This window comes from Peromyscus californicus, unplaced genomic scaffold (genome assembly GCF_007827085.1).
Source record: "Peromyscus californicus insignis strain IS unplaced genomic scaffold, ASM782708v3 Scaffold_18__1_contigs__length_77618521, whole genome shotgun sequence".
Lineage (NCBI taxonomy): Eukaryota > Metazoa > Chordata > Mammalia > Rodentia > Cricetidae > Peromyscus > Peromyscus californicus.
The window spans coordinates 26,246,914-26,265,958 of record NW_026294480.1 but is presented as its reverse complement, the minus strand read 5'-3'; the positions used below and the strand labels follow the sequence as shown (position 1 = coordinate 26,265,958).

The following is a 19,045-nucleotide window of genomic DNA, read 5'->3' as shown; positions in this document are numbered from 1 at the left end:
TCTATGCATAATCATATAGGGACATGTGGTATATGAGCCTAAGGGGGAAGTACTCAAGGGCACAAAACCAGGTAACCAACATTCTTTTTTTAAATTTATTTTTCTATTATCAGCTTGATACAATATAAATTCTTATCCTAATAGTGAAATGTTTCATTGAGGCTTGCCCAGTAATTGAGTAAAACCAAAACTTATTATAAGCCACAGTCATCCTAGGGTCCCCCCTATTAGGTGGCCTCCCTGGTTCTGTGGGTTGCAGTCTGATTGTTCTTTGCTTTATATCTAGTATCCACTTATGAGTGAGTACATACCATGTTTGTCCTTCTGGGTTTGGATTACCTCACTCAGGATAATATTTTCTAGATCCATCCATTTGCCTGCAAATTTCATGCTGTCATTGTTTTTCTCTGTTGAGTAGTACTCCATTGTGTATACATACATTTTCTTAATCCATTCTTCAGTTGACAGGCATCTAGGTTGTTTCCAGGTTCTGACTATTACAAATAATGCTGCTATGAACATAGTTGAGCATGTATCTTTGTGGTATGATTGAGCATTCCTTGGGTACATGCCCAAGAGTGGTATAGCTGGGTCTTGAGGTAGATTGATTCCCAATTTTCTGAGAAACCGCCATACTGATTTCCACAGTGGTTGTACAAGTTTGCACTCCCACCAACAGTGGAGGAGTGTTCCCCTTGCTCCGCATCCTCTCCAACATTGACTATTATTAGTGTTTTTGATCATAGCCATTCTGATAGGTGTAAGGTGGTATCTCAGAGTTGTTTTGATTTGCATTTCTCTGATGACCAAGGATGTTGAGCATTTCTTTAAATGTCTTTCAGCCATTTGTGATTCTTCTTTTGAGAATTCTCTGTTTAGCTCTTTAGTCCATTTTTCAATTGGATTGAAAATAAGGGGGAAGTACTCAAGGGCACAAAACCAGGTAACTAACATTCTTCATAAGGAGTTAGAGGTTGGGGGAAAGGACAGGAAGAAAAGAGGAGACTGAACTAGAAAATACAATTAAAATGAGTGTGTGTGTGTGTGTGTGTGTGTGTGTGTGTGTGTGTGTGTGTGTGGCACCCAGACATGGTGGCAAGGGTTTCCACCTAAAACCTGAGAGAGCTTAAGAAGAGATTATAAATGTAGCTAAGAGCACCTTCCTAGTTCATGTTGCTCATGGTGGGCCGCAGTACAGAGACATGTCCCCTGGCCAAGACCAGCTTCATAGCAACATGGCAGACTCCCATGGTCTCAGACAAGCCTGAGCCACGATACAAAGAGGCTTCTCCCAGCTGCTGCCTGCAGGCTTGGGAGCACAGCCACGGGTTTAAAAACACAGGCATACACTGGGGTAGTGGTGGGGCACGCCTTTAATCCCAGCACACTCGGGAGGCAGAGGCAGGCTGATCTCTATGAGTTCAAGGCCAGCCTGGTCTACAGAGCAAGATCCAGGACAGGCACCAAAACTACACAGAGAAACCCTGTCTTGAAAAAACCAAACACAAGCCGGGTGGTGGTGGCGCATGCCTTTAATCCCAGCACTTGGGAGGCACAGCCAGGAGGATCTCTGTGAGTTCGAGGCCAGCCTAGGCTACAGAGTAAGTTCCAGGAAAGGCACAAAGCTGCACAGAGAATCCCTGTCTCAAAAAAAACAAAACAAAACAAAACAAAAACACAGGCATACTACTTAATACTGCTTCCCAGAAATGGGGATATAAGCATGACTTGTAGTACCTGCACCATACTGAAAAACTGAATGGGGCGGAGTCAACAGCCAAAGTTGCTGCACAGCTAAGCAGTTTAGAATCTCTCCTGGCCAGAAAAGGATTATAGATACACAATAAGACAGATTCACATGGAATAAAACTCTAAACGGTTTACGTTGTGTGTGTGTAAAAAGGTACATAGGCTTGAGAGAGAGAAGAGAAAGGATATAGATAGTCATAAAAATAAAATCTTAAAAAAATAAAATAATATATAAAAATATAACAAGCCATGTAAAAGATGGAAATTACACAGAGAATCTAGGTTATATTGTCTTTGGGGTTTTTAACTGGAGAGAGACAATTGATTGTAAAGGCTACTGAGTTAAACCAATATATATATTTTAAAGGTATCTTGACTACAAAATTTGAGTCTAAGAAAATGTTCCTTTGGAAAGGAGGCTCTGCTTTTGTTTCCACCAGAAGCAGGAAGCTATGGATTTGCTCCAGGTTAACATCAACAGATTTGATCAAGTAAGACCTCCTGAACCTTGTCAGATGGTATCTATCAACAAAGGTAATAGAAGGTCTTCCCAGGACTTGACTATTATCTTGAATTTTCTCAGGATCCCCATAAAATAACAACACCCCCAATCAACAGGAAGTAGCCTAGAGGACTACGCCCACATTGCCCTCCCCCCAAAAATGGATTATGGATGTTTGTCTTCGTTTAGGAGGTTGGTTACAAATTGTTATTGGTCATAATCAATCTCTTTCTAAAAGAAGAAAGGGGGATATGATATAGAAATGTAGGATATAGATATAATAGAATAAAAGGGTAGATTATTGAATCTACTTTTAAAAAAGCAATAACTCATTTGAAATATTTATATTGCTATAGATTTTAGTTTATTGATACAAATTTAAAGTTAATTTTGTTATACTCTATGTATATTTCTACTCTTGTTTAAGGTACTATGTTTATGCAATTCATTTAAAATTATAAAATATAATTAAGACATACAGATTAATAGTCATCTATCAGAATCAAACTAATAGTCATGTTAAGTTTTTTAGGTATACAAAGGTATATTTCAATTAGGTAGGTAATCTTCAAACACTTCAAAGACCTATAGAATATGGCATTATAAATGTTTTTAAGAACTTAACACTTTTCTGGGCAGTGAGACATGTCTGCTCCTGGCAGCACCAATTACTTCAAAGAGGATGATGAGCACCGAAGAAATTCATTATGGAGTTTGCTTTCTTTGTGGCAAAAGTTAGCCACTGGGCAAAAAAAGTGCCCTTTCCTCGACTGCTTGACAGGATGTTATAAACTGGACATGCAGGACCCATAAAAAGGTGACTACTGAACTTTGCAAGGTGAGATGGTTCTTCAGTTTCCTGCTTCACAGAAGATACTGCCAGACATTCTACAGGACATGGGGAGAAGCAACTGACGAACTTTGCTAGAGTGGGTAGAACAGTCCTTAAAATTTCCTGCTTTACTGAAAGCTATGCCAGAGACTCTAGGCCTATAGGCTAAAAATAGATGCCCTGACGTTACAAAAGAACTTTGGATGAGTGTCCAGGCAGCCAGATGTCTCTGTCATTTCTAGAATTATGGAAGTTGCTTGCCATGTACTTCCTGTTTACTCAGGTAATATTATATACTCCTGGGGTCTTTGATGGAGTTGAAGACTAGATAGTTATAATTATAGTTTTCCTTAGTCATGATAAAAGATAAATTAGATATAAAACTTTAGACTCACAAAAATAGGATAGATGATAGAATTTTTTCAACACCTGGTAAACTATCAAACCAGCCCTCATTAACTGTTTACAAGGAGCTCCTGGTAGGGAGAGAGTGCAGGGATGTTAAGGAATTTGGACAAAGTTATCTTTATCAAGGCTGAGATGAAGGTCAGTGGTAGAGTACTTGCCTAGCATGCACAATGGTTCACTCCCAGCAACATACATACACCCCACACAAAAGGTCATTGTCAGCTACAAGTAGAGCTGGGATTTGAACTTAGATCACCAGAGTCTGCTACTATATTAATCTACACAGTAGCTGCCCTTCATATGTAAGTCTTTACATTTAAATTAATATAGTTGCTGACATTCTAGTCGAATTTCAAGTACTCAGTGATGGTTGTCATGTTGAACAGTTAGAGAATAATTTCATACTGAAATAAAATTCTATTGGATAGCATTGCTCTAGAGTGTGACTCTAAATAAATATGCCCTTTAGCATCTGTTACTGATAGATTATCAGCATCTAAGTGAGAGCACAGTGTGGCTGAGACTCTCCTTCAAGCTTTATTTATTTTTATATTTTAATGTATTTTTAGCAGTGTTAGGAATGGAATCCATGCACACGCTAGTGCCACCAAGTTACAGCCCAGCCTCTCCATGCCTTTAAATAGTTATTCCTTGTGACTGTGTTGACTTCAACAAGTTCTTCAAATTCTTAAGAATGCATTACTGACACAATGGAACCCTTTATAACACTGGTGTTTGGTATTGAGACTTGGCAGTGAACACGGTGAGTTAGAATGTCAAGGGAGCTGGGAGGACTAAAATAGGTTGGTATTTACTTATATGTCTATTATCACAATGGGTGATAGCTAGGAGCTGGGACGTATTAAAGACATATGTCAGAATGCCTTTGCGATCAAGTACTTAAGTGTCTACTTATTCTAGGGATGGTTGTAAGCATCAGAAACTCAGTGGTCAGACACAGTTCCTGACCCGGTGGAGTCTATGTTCTTTCCTGAGAAGAGAAAGATACCAAACTAGGGATAACAAGATTGATGAGTGTTTTAGTTAGGGTTTCTATTGCTGTGAAGAGACACCATGGCCACGGCCACTTTTATAAAGGAAAGACATTTAGCTGGGATGACTTACCTTTTGAGAGATTTAGTCCATTATCATGGTGGGACACGGTGGTGTGCAGGCAGATATGGTGCTGGAGCTGAGAGTCCTCCATCATGATAGGCAGTCTACAGGAGGTGGTCTGTCTCACTAGGTGTGGCTTGAGCATATATGAGACCTCAAAGCCCACCTCCACAGTGACACACTTCCTCCAACAAGACCACACCTACTCCAACAGGCCACACCTCCTAATAGTGCCACTCCTTTGGGGGCCATTTTCTTTCAACAGACCACAATGAGTGCTCTAGAAGTTCATAAATGAGAATTAGCCACAGGCACTAAAATTGGGAACAAATGTAACTGTGGTGAATGTAAGCATGTCTTCTTACTTTACACAAGTAGTGAAATGTTCCTCAGATGGATTTTGGGGACACAGTATATCATGGAGGACTGGTATGCTGGAGTCAATATGTAAGCCGTCTTTAAATTCTGCCTCTGCCTAGCTCACAGGTTTTTATAAAGAATCAATGAAGACAATGTATTATAATGTACACAGCTGTTCACATACTGCTGTTCTGCCTTATATCTCCATAGATGAGTTTAGGGGATCTGATCCTTATGAAAAGATCAGTGGACGGCTGAGGTAGCCTTGGGAAAGAGATGAAGGGAAGAAGCTGGCAGGGAGAGAAGCCAATTTTAGATACAAAAAAACACAAACAAGCCGGTGGTGGTGGCGCACGCCTTTAATCCCAGCACTCGGGAGGCAGAGCCAGGCAGATCTCTGTGAGTTCGAGGCCAGCCTGGTCTACAGAGCGAGATCCAGGAAAGGCGCAAAGCTACACAGAGAAACCCTGTCTCGAAAAACCCAAAAACAAAACAAAACAAAACAAAAAAACAAAAACAAAAAAACCCACACAAACAAACAACAATGGCAACAACAACAACAACAACAACAACAAACATATGGCATGGTGGCTAGTAATTCCAGCACTCAATTATCTGAGGTAAGAGAATTGTTGTACTTTTCAGGCCAGCCTGGGCTGCATCATGAAACCCCGCCCCAACAACCACAAGGTATACCAACATTCTCCTCCTAGATATGTATCGGCAGAAATGAAAACAGGTTCCTCTCAAGAATTTCTGGGTCAGCCAAGTGTGGTAGCACACATCCACAGTCCCAGAACTTGAGAGACTAAGGAAAGAAAAATCTCCAACCTGGGCTAGAGAGAGAGACTTTCTCAAAACCAGACAATGGGACTTCAAAATACTATGCTACGTGAAGAGAACTAGACCAAGAGGCAGATATCCTTAAAGTCTATTCATATGTCCAAAATACACAAATCCATAGAGATAGAAAGTATTTTTGTGGGCAGGCCTGGTGGTATATACCCTTATCCCTTAACTCAGGAGGCGGAGGCAGGAGGATTATTGCCAGTCTTTGTTTCATTGTAAGTGCCAGCCTAGGAGGGCTACATAGCAAAGCAAAATGGGGAGGGGGTTGGAATTCATGGCTCTGGGTTCAATTCCCAGTGCTTGAAGAATAATCAACAACAAACAAAATATACCCCAAACTATTATTTGTGTGGCCATTAGGGGTTGGAAGAAAGTGAAGATACATGGTTGTTGGGGGGTATAGAATTTATTACTACAGTGACAAAGATATTCTGAAGTTAGATAGCAGTGGTAGTTGTATAACTCGGGAATATATTAATATGGTGAAATTTTTTTGTACTCTAATAAAACTTGCCTGAAGATCGGAGGACAGAGCCAGCCACAGATTTAGCTACAGGTCAGGCATTGGTGGCCACACCTTTAATCCTAGCACTCAGGAGACGAAGGCAGAGATCTGTCTGGATCTCTGTGAGTTCAAGGCCACCCTAGACTACAGGAGATTAATTCAGTCTAAAAGAAACAGAGCCAGGCAGTGGTGGCACACACCTCTAATCCCAGCACTTGGTATCTCATGCCTTTGCTACCAGTATTTGGGAAGCACACACGCTTTTAATCCCAGCACTAGGAAGGTTGACATAGGAGTGAAATGGCTGGGCAGAGACAGGCATATAAGGGGTGAGGAGACAGGAACTCAAAAGGTGCTTTCGACTGAGGACTCAGGGGCATTTGGTCAGAGGATTCATAGAGTTGGCAAGGTGAGAAGTGGCTGTGGCTTGTTCCTTTGTCTCTCTGATCTCTCAGCATTTACCACAATATCTGGCTCCAGGTTTTTATTATAAGACCACTTAGGATTCGTGCAACATATTACATTCCATTGAATTGAACACATTAAGAGAGTGATTCTTATGGTATGTGAAATGCACCCTTCTTTTTGAGAGGGTAAGTTGAGACAGTCTCACTCTGTAGCCCAAACTGGTCGGTCTAAAACTCACTATACTTTAGCACAGGCTGGCCACAAGTCTTACCCTTATTCACTATAGTTAGGGTTTTTATTGATGTGATTAAAAACCATGTCCCAAAGCAACATGGGGAGAAAAAGGGTTATTTCATCTTACAACTCTCAGATCACACTCTGTCACTAAGGTAAGTCAGGGCAAGAACTAAAGGCAGGAACATGGAGACAGAAACGGAAACAGAGACCATGGGAGAGCACTGCTTACTGACTTTTCTCTTTGTGGCTTGCTCAGCAAGCACCCAGGACCACCAGTCCAGGGATGGCACCACCCAGAAGAGCTGGGACCATCCCATGTCAATCATTAACCAAGACAATAGACATACCTACATCCATGCCCACAAACATGCCTACAGACCAATCTTATGGAGGCCTTTTTTCAACTATGATTCCCTCTTCCCAAATATGTGTAGCTTTCAAAAGCCAACCAGCACACATCTATATAGTCTTCTTGGCACATAGTAGCTAATATGGCCTGCTTTCTGGGTGTTGAATCTTGTATTCAACAAGGGCTTCCAGGACACCAGGCCTTGACTCCAAGGTGCAATCGAAGACAGGCTTTCTCAGACTAGCACCACCTTGTGGCTGACAGAACTGCCAATTAACATTTCCTAATTTGTCTGCAGATGCTAATTGAGATTCATAATTATAACCCCGGGAACTATGGGAATCTGGAACTGCATTCTGAATCATCAAAGAATGATTAAGTTGTTCATCCTCTGCTTTGATCACTCTTCAAGTACTTCCTGGTGAGTTGTCTGTCACTAGGCATTCAACATTAGCACTCTGCCCCCAGAAAGATCATAGTTTGATGGGAGGAATACACATCAATCAAACCATCACACCATAAGTATAAGGCTGTAGCTGTGACGAGGCAGCTAAGCAAATTTGCCTTGTCCTCTAAGAGCGTGAAAACACTCTGATCAATTGAAGGGGGATGTCATGGAGGGATGCAGAGGGGCTGACTGAGTTGAGTTTAGTCCTCCACACAAGAGGATTGATTAACTTGGCAAAGAGAAGCAATTCTAGGCAAGGAGAATGTGAAATGCCCTATGGTGGGGTGTGGGGCATGGTAAACAGGAGGTAAGAAAGGTTGTTGGAATGAAGAGGATATGGAGTAGGGTGAACAGGCAGGAAGGCCAGACCATGTCAAGTCTTTAAGTCTACTTAGAAGAATTCTGCTTTGTCCTGAGAAGCAGAGACCTTGACCAGATATGATTTTTGAATCATTCCTTAATGAAGATGCTAGATAATATAGTTAGCTGCCTCCAGTCAAGTATGTTCTTTGTGTATTTATGTATGTGTGTGTTTTCGGGTGAATATACACACATGTGCATGTGTGTGCTTGCATGTAGAAGCCAGAGGTGGATGTCAGATGTCTTTCTCAGTTGCTCTCCCCCCCCCCCCCCTTTTTAAGACAAGGTCTTTTACTGAAACCAAAGCTCACCTTTCACCTTTCTGGCTTGACTGGGTAGGCAGGGAGCCCCTGAGATCTCCCTGTCTTGTCCCCACTTCCACCCTTCTCTTCCCTGTGCCGAGGCTGCAGACGTGTGCCACAGAAGCACACCCACATCACCAAGCTTTCACATGGGTGCTGAGGGGCCAAACCCTGGTCCTCATGCTTGCCCATCATGAAGCGAGCCACCTCTCCAGCTTGCTGCTGCTGTTTTGTTTGAAAGCAGGATCTCACGGACCTGAGGTGAGTCTCAAACTTCCTGTTTAGCCAAGGATGACCATGAACTTTGATCCTCTTGCTTCTATCTTCCCAGGGCTGAGCTTACAGGGGTAGTCCGTTGTGCTCAGTTTATGTGGCCAAGAGCTTCATGCATGCTAGCTTAGGCAAGCACTCTACCAGCTCCCTTACACCCCCAGCTCCAGTCATGTCTTGTTTTCTGTTGTTGGCCCGGGGGATTCTTGGCTGCCATGTTACTTGGCTGGGTATTCTGGGACATAGTCCTCTAGCTTGGAGCCATAAGCTCTTTGGTTGTAGGTGAATATTCGTCATGGAGTATTTACTTACGGTAGGAGACTATTATTTTAAGGTGTGTTACTTTTGTTTATGTTGCATTTGTTTAACTCTGTGAAGCTGCGTTACTGTGCCTGTCTAAAACACCTGACGGTCTACTAAAGAACTGAATGGCCAATAGCAAGGCAGGAGAAAGGATAGGCAGGGCTGGCAGGCAGAGAGAGTATATACATGGAGAAATCTGGGAGGAGAATGAAGAAGTAGCCAGAGGAGGAGGAAGACTAGGGGCCAGCCACCCAGCTACACAGCAAGCCATGGAGTAAAAGTAGGAAACAGAAGTAAGAGAACGGGAAAAGCCTAGAGGCAAAAGGTAGATGGGATAATTTAAGAAAAGCTGGCTAGAAAGTAAGCCAGCCAGGCATTTATAAGTAAGAATAAGCCTCTGTGTGTGAATTATTTGAGAGCAGGCCCCCCAAAGAGCAAAAGAGAAAAAGCAACAACTTACTAGAAGGTTGATTTTAAAAAGAGCATCTGGCCTTGTTTGGGGGGTGTGTGTGTTTTATACAAGCATACTGTGTATGTTGGTGCATGTGCTATGGACCTATGTAGAGGTTAGAGGACAGCCTTGTGGAGTCACTTCTCTCCTTCCATTCAGACTTGAGTTTCCATGCCAAGCACCATAACCCTGCTGAGCCATTTCTCAGGGTCCCAGGGGTTTTGTTGTTGTTGTTGTTGTTGTTTTAATAAACAGGTTAGATGCCCCCATTGAATCCCTACCACAGCCCTATGATGAATATTTCAAATTATTTATTTAGTGTATGTCTGTGTACACGTGTGGGCACTTGTGTGGAGGTCAGAGGACAATTTGTGCCTGCCAGGGGTCATCAGGCTTAGTGGCAAGCACCTTTACCTGCCGAGCCATCTCACTGGCCCAAATAAAGAAGACAGAAGATACAAGCTTAATTCCTATCTTAAGAGATTCCAAAATATTAAATAACACCTAATCAGGACATTCCAGACTGTTTGCAAACACTGCCCACCACCCCTCAGGACAATCACCCTAAGGAAGCCCTCTTCTTTCTCGTTCTTGCTCCTTGGAAAGTGTCAACACACTTCATCCACTGAAGACCTGCCAAGCAGCCACACAGAAAACCAGCCTCAACAGAATTGCAACAAATTATCATCTGACTTTTCTCCTCCAGTTTTATGCAAATAGCTTTATAGTAGTGAGGTTTCTGAAAGCAGTTGCAGTCTGTCTGGAGGCTTAATTGTTCTGTAAAGTTCAAGGCAAGTCACTTTTTAAATGCAGTTCTAATACCCCTATGAGAAGACTTTTTTTCCTCCCCTAGCAACACAAGTGGGAAACATCAGTGTTCTCAAAAACAATGACACTGATTTTTCCCGAATGCTCTACATTTTCTCTTTTGAAATGAGTAAAAGGACAAATCAGACAGGTTCTGAGAACCTGTACTTTTGTAGGAGGTGTGGGGGTTGGCACAAATAAGAATGGAGGCATTGTTTCTGCTTTGAAAGAAAGGTAGAATAAAGAAAGCCCTGAATTTCATGGGTGAGTCCTGATTCACTGAATATTTTAAGATTCACATCTGACTCTAAGAAGAGATAACAGCAGGGTGCTGGTGGATGGGCTTCCAGAAGGTAAGGAGGAGGTGAGGTGGAGCTCTTCTGCCGCGATGGAGGCAGGGAAAAGGCAAGGGGATGGAAAACAGTGCAGGAGAGGTCTGGGCACAGTAAAGTGGCCCATACTCCTAATTGCAGCGCTCTAATGACTGATGCAGAATTACTGGGAAATGGAGGCCAGCAGAGGCGGTACAATAGTGCCAGGTCATCGGGCCAGCCAGCAAGACCCTGCCTCGAGAATAAATAACTAGAACTGTAAGAGAGAGAGAGAGAGAGAGAGAGAGAGAGAGAGAGAGAGAGAGAGAGAGAGAGAGAGAGAGAGAGAGAGAGAGAGAGAGAGAGAGCGCGAGCTCAGGTCAGAGTGCCTGCCTGCCTGCCTGCACTTCGCAGGATGCCTTGAGCTCTGTCCCCAGCAGCAGAGGAGGAAAGGGTGGGGAGAGAGGGGTGGTGACAGAAAATGACCTGTGAAAATAAAGAGATAAAGAGACAGTAAAGCAGCCGCAAGGAAGACACGGCTGCATGCAGTACTATTTATAAAGTATTAACCCTTACCCAGAGAGATCTGGCACTCTTTTGGCAGTGCAGTAGGAGTGGGCGAGTGGGTGGGTGCGTGATGGGTGGGTGGGTATTTTCTTCTTGAGACAGTGTCTCCCTCTGTAGTGTACACCGGTGTAGAACTCTCAGAGATTCTCCTGTCTCAGCCTCCCGAATGCTGGGATTATAGGTAAGTGCCACCACCCCCAGCAGATCCGGCACTCACAAAGACCTTTCAGCTGGTCCTTCCCTCCCTCACTTCTCGCCAGAATGACCTCCTTGATGCTCTTGGATTTCCCTCCACTATCCTTCCTCCAGGGACCCACCTTGGTGGTTTTCTAGCTTCTGTCAGGTCTCTATTCCAGTAGTGGCCCTAACCGCACTGCTCCCCTCATCTCCATTGCCTTATTTTCTTAACGCTCCAATCACCACCCACTACATTTTCCATGTTTTGGATCTCATAAGCCTTCCCAGAATTAAAAATTTCACGTGAACGGGGAATTTGTTTTGCTCACTAGCATCTACAATACCCAACATCTGGTTGGGGGGCCGGCTATAGGACCCTGAAAAACCGAAGTATGTGATGTGGGGCGCAGGGCTTGGCCAGACGTGTGACTCCGTGGCAGGCAGGATTCTGGGCAGGTGCTAGATGCAGCACTCCCTCGACTTCTCTTTTTCCCCCTCCCCTTTTCAAAGGCTAGTGACAAGCCACAGGAATTAGCCCAGCTCAAAATCCAATGGGAATTAAACGCGAGAGGAGGGTTGAAACACAGAGAACACACGTAGATGCAAAAGTAAAGGAAAAGGGAGAAAAAGTGAGGCAGCGAAAAGGCCAACAGACGTCACTCTCTCTGGTCACGCTCCCCGACTCCCCCCGCGGCCGGGCGAGGCGTTCCTCCTCCGCCTTGTAGCCGCCCTGCGGCGGCTGCGGGCCACCACCACTTGGGGAGAAGGCCGGGCCCGTAGTCCCGCGAGGAAGCCCCACACCCGCACCCCAGAAATCCGCTCCTCAGGGGGGCCCTGCGCCAGCTCAGCTCGCGGGGGAGTGTGTGTGTGTGGGGGGGGGGGGGGGTGTGAGTTGGCGCAGGGGCCGTGAGGACTACATTTCCCAGGATGCAGCGCAGCAGCGCGCTTGCGCAGTGCGGCCGGAGGCGGCGGTCTGTTCTCCGCTGAGGAGGAGTGGGGCAGAGGGAGGCAGCGGGTGAGAGTTCAGAGTTCAGCAGCAGCAGCCCGAGCCCATGATTCCCATATGCCCTGTAGTTTCTTTCACCTATGGTGAGTCTAATGTGGCCCGCGGAGGCCTCTGCCCTGCCCTTCCCCAGCCCCCGGGTGGCGGGTAGGCGCGGGGGTTGGGGCCAGCTCCGGGGAGGAGGCGGCGGCCGCCACCCGGGCGTGCGAGTGAGTGAGGGAGTGCGGGGAGGGAGGTGGACGGCGGTGCGGCCGCGGCCTGGCCGGCCAGGGCGGCTTCTCACGGCCCTCTTTTTCTCCCCTTGCCCTTGCTCGGCGCCCCGACCCCTTCGCGGCTGCCCTCCCGCCATGGGACCCGACTCTCCGTGCCCGCCGCAGTGCCCAGCCGGCTGGGGGAAGATGCCAAAATGGCGACCGGCAACTACTTTGGATTCACCCACAGCGGGGCGGCGGCGGCGGCGGCTGCGGCCCAGTATAGGTAACGGCTCCCCGCCCCTCTCCCCGTCCTCTCCCTCCGCGCCCCGCGGTCCGGATCCCGCCGACACCACGGCCCGCGGCCGCCTGGGCACCCGCCCCCGCCGCACCGCCCCGAGCCCCGAGCCCCGCGGCAGGCGCGCCCGGGCCCCGCACCCTCCCCACACCCCGCCCTTCCCTGCCCCGTTGGACCCCGCCGGGGCCGGCCGGCCGGCGGGCGAGCATCGGGGAACGGTCCCCCCCCACCACCACCGGAGGGGCGAGGGTGGGGGGAGAAGAGACCACCGAGGGTTGGGGACGTGGAGGGCCGCTGAGAGCCTTGGACGGCCCCGGAGGTAAAATGGCTTCCCCGCGGCCTTGGAGCGGAGCCGAGCTGCCCGCCGCCGGCCCCTCGGCTTCCCCGGGCCCCTCGGCTTCCCCGCCTCCGCCCTGCCAGCCCCCACCTCTGATCTGCCTTTGGCTCCGGGAACGGGAGGGAGTGAGCGGAGGGGCCTCGCAGCGAGGCTCGGGCGCAGCGGCCTCTACCGCGACGCCCCCGGATCCCAGATAACGTGTCTTTGTGGGCACCTTCCCCTAGGTCCTGAGTCCCCGGCCCGCTACCCCCGCTTGTCCCTCAAGCTGACTGCCCGTTTGCCAGCGTCGCGGCATCCATCCCATTCCCTTTGGTTTTCTCGCGCGGAGAGGATGTTAATATGCCAACCACCTGTGAATTGTTTAGCTGTGAGACTGGGAAAGATGTGCGAAGTTTCTGGTGCATAGCCTTTTTAACCATTGAGGACGGTTCCAGGTGGATCAGTGATTCTCCGTTGGGGTCTTTCTCCTCCCTCGCGGGGCTGGGGGGAAGAAAATGCGAATGACTTTATACTGAGTCATTGTAATGCACGGGATGAAACCTCTGCCTTCAGATAGCTGTCACTGCCAAAATAGCTGTAATTCTTTGTACATCTTGGCAAAAACAAAGACAAAACGATGTGTTTATTGTACTTTCTATGGATCAGAGTAAGGCAGTCTCTTGGTTCAAGTCATAAGCACACAGCTCTTGAGTATTGGCTTTATGTGTGTATTATTGCATCGCATACATTTGCATATTAGGTTCATCGTAGTTAAACTAAGGTAGTTTCTGTCATCTCATTTACCTTAGGCGAGTTGTGTATTTAAAAGGGGCACATTGGAAAACAGAAAATTTGAGTAACAATATCGTGTTGATTTTTGTGACGTTTGGACATGTATTTTTGAGTTTCCGATTGCCTCATCTGTAAAATGGGGTACTGGTTAGTGTTTGGGGGCTGAAAGATCTGAAGGAGAAAAAAGTTACCTGATTTTATGGACACTTAAGATACAATTTATTGCAAGAGGTACTATTTTATATATTTCTGAAAAAGAAAAATCTCTGCCAATCAGACATAATGCCTCCATTGGTTTTTTTAAAGAGGTATTAAAATTTGTAAATGTATTATATTGCTGACATTGGCATTTTTCGGATTGTTGAAAGCCTTAATCTTACGTGGCGTTTTACAAGTCTCTTGAGGCTTGTGTTGAGAAAGAGGACTGAAATTATATTGTCGGAGCAAAATTTTGGGACATTTCAGACATTAACATGTCGTTTGTTTTACAAGTTTTCATATCGAACAAGCAGAGTTTCAAAAAACCTTTTATGAAGGAAGAGAACATAGTCAAGCAATTTATTTTTTTGGGAAATGAGAAAGCTAATGGCATCTATGGCCATAAATCTATTGCTAGTGAGCGAGTACCATGTGTTCTAGAAGATGCTTCGTTTAACCATTAAAATTTTTTGTTCATCTTGTACAGTATTTTTCTGTTTCCTTAGTATCCACTGAATGACAGATTTGTATCATTAACTGTTTACATACTGAAAATTGATGGGTTTGTTGGAGTTTTTAGTTGTTTTTTTTTTTTTTTTAAGTGTAGGCCCAGATTTAAAAATTTTTGAAGCCGAGCAGTGGTGGCGCACGCCTTTAATCCCAGAGCTAGGGAGGCAGAGCCAGGTGGATCTCTTGTGAGTTCGAGGCCAGCCTGGGCTACAGCCTGAGTTCCGGGGAAAGGCAAAAGCTACGCAGAGAAACCCTGTCTCGGGGGAAAATTTTTTTTAATCCAGTCAATATTATGAGAATATTGAATCCCATCTTGAGTAAAATAATAATCCAGCTTGCTGAATTGATTGATAGTATGTTTTAAGAGAAAAGACTAGTCTTGATGTTAACTATGCATATATCACCAAAACTAATTGATAAGACTCTTCTGTCCTTTTACATAGGCATATATGAAAGTTACTGGCATTTAAAAAACAAGAATTCATGTCCAATAATGCTAATGTTTTGAGGAAGATGGATAAATAACATTAATACCAGCAATGTTAATTCTGGCCAGAAATAGTTATAATGGAACTTTAAGAAGTGGAAGAGTTAGTTTGCATGTATATGTTTCTTAATTTGAAAGATTGTAAACTCAGGGGAGGCTTTTACATGTGAATGAATTGTTTCATTGTCATTGAGTATAGATAACTCAGTGAACATCTGAAATCTCAATTTAATTCTGGTTCTTTGCTTTCTTAGTCACAGCTATATACAATATACTTGACTAAATTTACCTTAGATTCATCTTCCCTCTATGCTGGAAATGGAATACTGTATCTTTCAGGCTCTCTGGCAGTTTGCTTTACCAGGAAACTACATCCCCAGCCCTAGCTTTGATAATTGTAATGATATACTAAAGAGTTAGTATGCTGTATTGTAAAGAGAGTATATAAGTTCCAAATAGCTTTTAGAGTGTTTTCATTTATGATAATTCATATTAAACATTTCTGTGTTGAAAATTTATTCAATCTTTGTGCTGCAAAGCCCCACTTACTATTTTTCTTCCTGTTTTGTGTATTTTTTTAAGGACAAGTAAACCTAACAATGCCATTTGTCTTTCAGAGATTTGCTTCCTATTAGGAAAGAAAATTTTGAATTTGTGTATGTGTTTATATATTTCTCATAAGATGTTTAATTTATGGGCAGAGGCACAAGACAAAACAGATTCTCTGATAGAAAATAATCAAGATGGCTTCATGGCACAAAGTGAGGCTTAGTTAGAGAATTCTTGTATTTGAGAAGGTCCCAGTACCCACAAGACGGCTCACAACTGTCCGTAACTGCAATTCAAGGAGATCTGACACCCTCAGACAGGTATACATGCAGGCAAAACATCAATGCACATAAAATAAATGGTTTAAAAAAAAAAAAGTAAGCCGGAGTGTGGTGGAGCACACCTTTAATCCCAGCACTTGGGAGGCAGAGGCAGGTGCATCTCTGGGTTTGAGACCAGCCTGGTCTACATAATGAGATCCAGGACAGCCAGGGCTACACAGAGAAACCCTCTCAAAAAACAAGCAAGCAAGCAAGCAAATGAACAAAAACTTAAAGAAAAACCTTAGGGAGGACTCCAAGGACTGATGCTTGAGGAAACACTCAAAACAAACACCACACTCTAAAAAATAAAATACATATATAACGTGTAGGGCATGCTAGCCTCAAATTCAACCTTGAACTCTGGGTCTTCTTGCTTCCACCTTCCAGTTGTTGGGATTATAGGTGTTGCTACCATGCCAAGCTGATTCTCTTATTTTTATTTATTTTTTGAGGCAGGGTCTCAACATATCTCAGGCTCAGGTAGTCAAAGATACCCTTAAACTTCTGATCCTCCTGCCTTAACCTGCACTGTGCTTCTGTTAGAGCTACATTCACCTTATCCAGCTAGCATAATTCTTTTTCATTTGCTTTTTATCTCTTTATTATTGTATATTGCTTCACATGGGTGTATGTGCATGTCCACTTAAGTGTGTGTCCAGCATATCTGTGGAGATGAGATTGCAATTTTCAGTAGTTGATTCTCGCCCTCCATCTTATATTTTGGGAACTAAACTCAGTTTATCAGGCTTGTAGGGCAAGTGCTTTTACCTGCTGGCCCTAAGATAATTCTGGGTGGGGGTGGGGAGTTTCCTAATGTTTTCATAACAGAAATCTTTCACCCTCTTGTTTTTGTTTTTTTGAGACAGGGTTTCCCCTGTGTGTAGCCCTGGCTCTCCTGGAACTTGCTTTGTAGACCAGGCTGGCCTGGAACTCAAGAGATCTGCCTGCTTGCCTCTGCCTCCCTAGTGCTGGGATTAAAGGAATACTCCACCACTTCCAGAAGTACTTGAGTTTTTAAAGGGGTTATGCCATATCAAATATATAATAAAATTATTATAAAGTAATTTCTATTCTCCAGTGAGCAGAAAAATAACCATTTCCTTTAGTATTTTAAACAGCCATTTTCTCTTCACTTACTCTTGAGAAAAACCTTGAATATTTCTTGTCATTTCATATTTGGTCAGGTACTTGTCTGTTCTCCAAATAAATTAAATCTTTAGCTGATACTTAAACTAGTTTTATTTCCCTAGATGTAACTTTTGGTGTCATTGATGTCTGAATGTTACTTACCTTCAATAAAGTTGGCTATTTAAAGTAATCATTTGGCAACATTTTTACCATTCTTATATTTATTGACTCCAGAGAGTGTAAAGGTTGTATAAATGTACAAAATAATCACTCCCCTTATTAGACTCTTACAGGTTTCCTGCTTCAGCCTCCAAGTGTTAACATTCTAGTCATGAGTCACCATGCCTACTTGGTGAGCATTTAAGAATCTGCTAATCAAAAGAAGGCATCTCATCTAATGCTTTTGAGATTTCTTTGCGTATATGTTTCTAAATGATGTGTCTTATATTACTAAAATAATTTGGGCAGGCAAATGATCACCTTGAATGGGCTGGTTAGTCAGTGAGTTTAGGTTTTTGATTTTTCTTTTATGCTTTGTATTAGAATGTAGAGTTAATAATACTGTCTTAAAAATAACATTAGTAGGGTATAAAGACTAATTACTAATGTGAGAAGGGGGGAAAGAATGAAAGAAAAAAGACAGACCGTCCAGGTTTTGAAACCAGCCATGAAGATGGAATTTTACTGATCGTTAATTTTTTTTTCAACTTACATGTATTAGTTCTCCCATTACTGAATCAGAGACCCTAGGATGCATATATTAAATATATGAAATAACTTGAAATAATGAACTCCTGCCCCCCCCCCAAAAAAAAAGGATAGTTGCTATTAGACTTCTGGTATTTCCTGTTTTATTAACAGCCTAGGGAGTAGGTTAAAAGAACTAGAGTATAGCTTGGTAAGGTTTTGTTTTGTTTTGATTTTTGCTTAGCATGTCCAAGGCCTAGAATTTAATCCCTAGTATTACTATAAAGGGGGTTGGTGGATTATAGAATGAGTCAAAATAACTCTGTATAGAATGTTGAAGGGAATGTGTACATTTGCTTTAAATTGCCTTTATAGTGGTACACTGTCTCAGAAAGATTGGAATTGGGAGCTAGTTAACCTTAAATTGAAATCTCAGCTCCATTTCTTTAGTCAATTGGCAAAATCACTAACTTCTCTGAGTTTTGATTTCTTCATTCACCTTTTCTCAAGGTGAAGATTAAATACAATATTTCCTAGCCTCGAGCATGGTTTTTAGAAAGCATGCCTCCCAAGAACTCACAATTTATGTCTGCCATATGCTAACTATAAAATAGGTGTTGGTGTCAATGGTAGGTCTCAGTTTCAATTCAGTAGGGAAGAAAAACTCTTACTTACAGTATGATTATTGGGTTCATCACACACACAAAAATGAAAACCAGTAAGAGTTCAGTAAATTTTCTGTAACTAAATCATATAAAAAATTAACTTTCATGAGTTGGATATGGTGGTGTTATATACATTTGTGATCTCAGTACTTGAGCTAGCCTGAGTAAATTCAAGGCAAACCTGTTCTACAAAGGGAAATCCTGTCTCAATAAAACAAAACAAATTTGCATAACTAAATTTCAGATAACTCCTGTTTATATAAGTGAGTATTCCACAACTAAGTCCCATGTTTATATACAGCCCTAAACCGATTGAATAAAAATAAAAACAATGAAATCTTTAATACACATTAAGGAAAAAGAGTACAAGTATAGTAAGGATGGATAGATCATTAGATTAAGAAAGACGTAGAGGGTTGGGGATTTAGCTCAGTGGTAGAGCACTTGCCTAGCCAGTGCAAGGCCCTGGGTTTGGTCCTCAGCTCTGGGAAGAGGGGGACGACTTTAGAGATAGAACTATGCTTAGTTGAGCTAGAATATATAGAGTATAGAATGCTTAAAATAAAGGCATGTTTGTTTTTTTAATA

The 19,045-nt window shown here is 43.5% G+C and overlaps 2 protein-coding genes across 5 annotated transcripts in view; one reads left to right on the top strand and one right to left on the bottom strand.

The window, feature by feature from the left end:
• The window catches only part of Sub1 (SUB1 regulator of transcription), a 122,827-nt gene extending 109,507 nt beyond the window's left edge, over positions 1-13,320 (bottom strand). The window contains exon 1 of the mRNA XM_052743109.1: positions 13,231-13,320. The gene's annotated coding sequence lies outside the window, so the exon portion shown is untranslated. The remainder of the gene's footprint in view (positions 1-13,230) is intronic.
• The window catches only part of Zfr (zinc finger RNA binding protein), a 64,671-nt gene continuing 57,879 nt past the window's right edge, over positions 12,254-19,045 (top strand). For 2 of the 4 annotated variants that reach the window (XM_052743103.1, XM_052743101.1), the window contains exons 1-2: positions 12,254-12,400; positions 12,692-12,791. In XM_052743103.1, coding sequence (XP_052599063.1) covers positions 12,364-12,400; positions 12,692-12,791 — 137 coding nt within the window. In that variant the 5' untranslated portion in view covers positions 12,254-12,363. Of the gene's footprint in view, positions 12,401-12,504; positions 12,524-12,691; positions 12,792-19,045 lie in introns of those variants that run through there. The other 2 variants (XM_052743104.1, XM_052743102.1) reach the window with 2 other exon arrangements.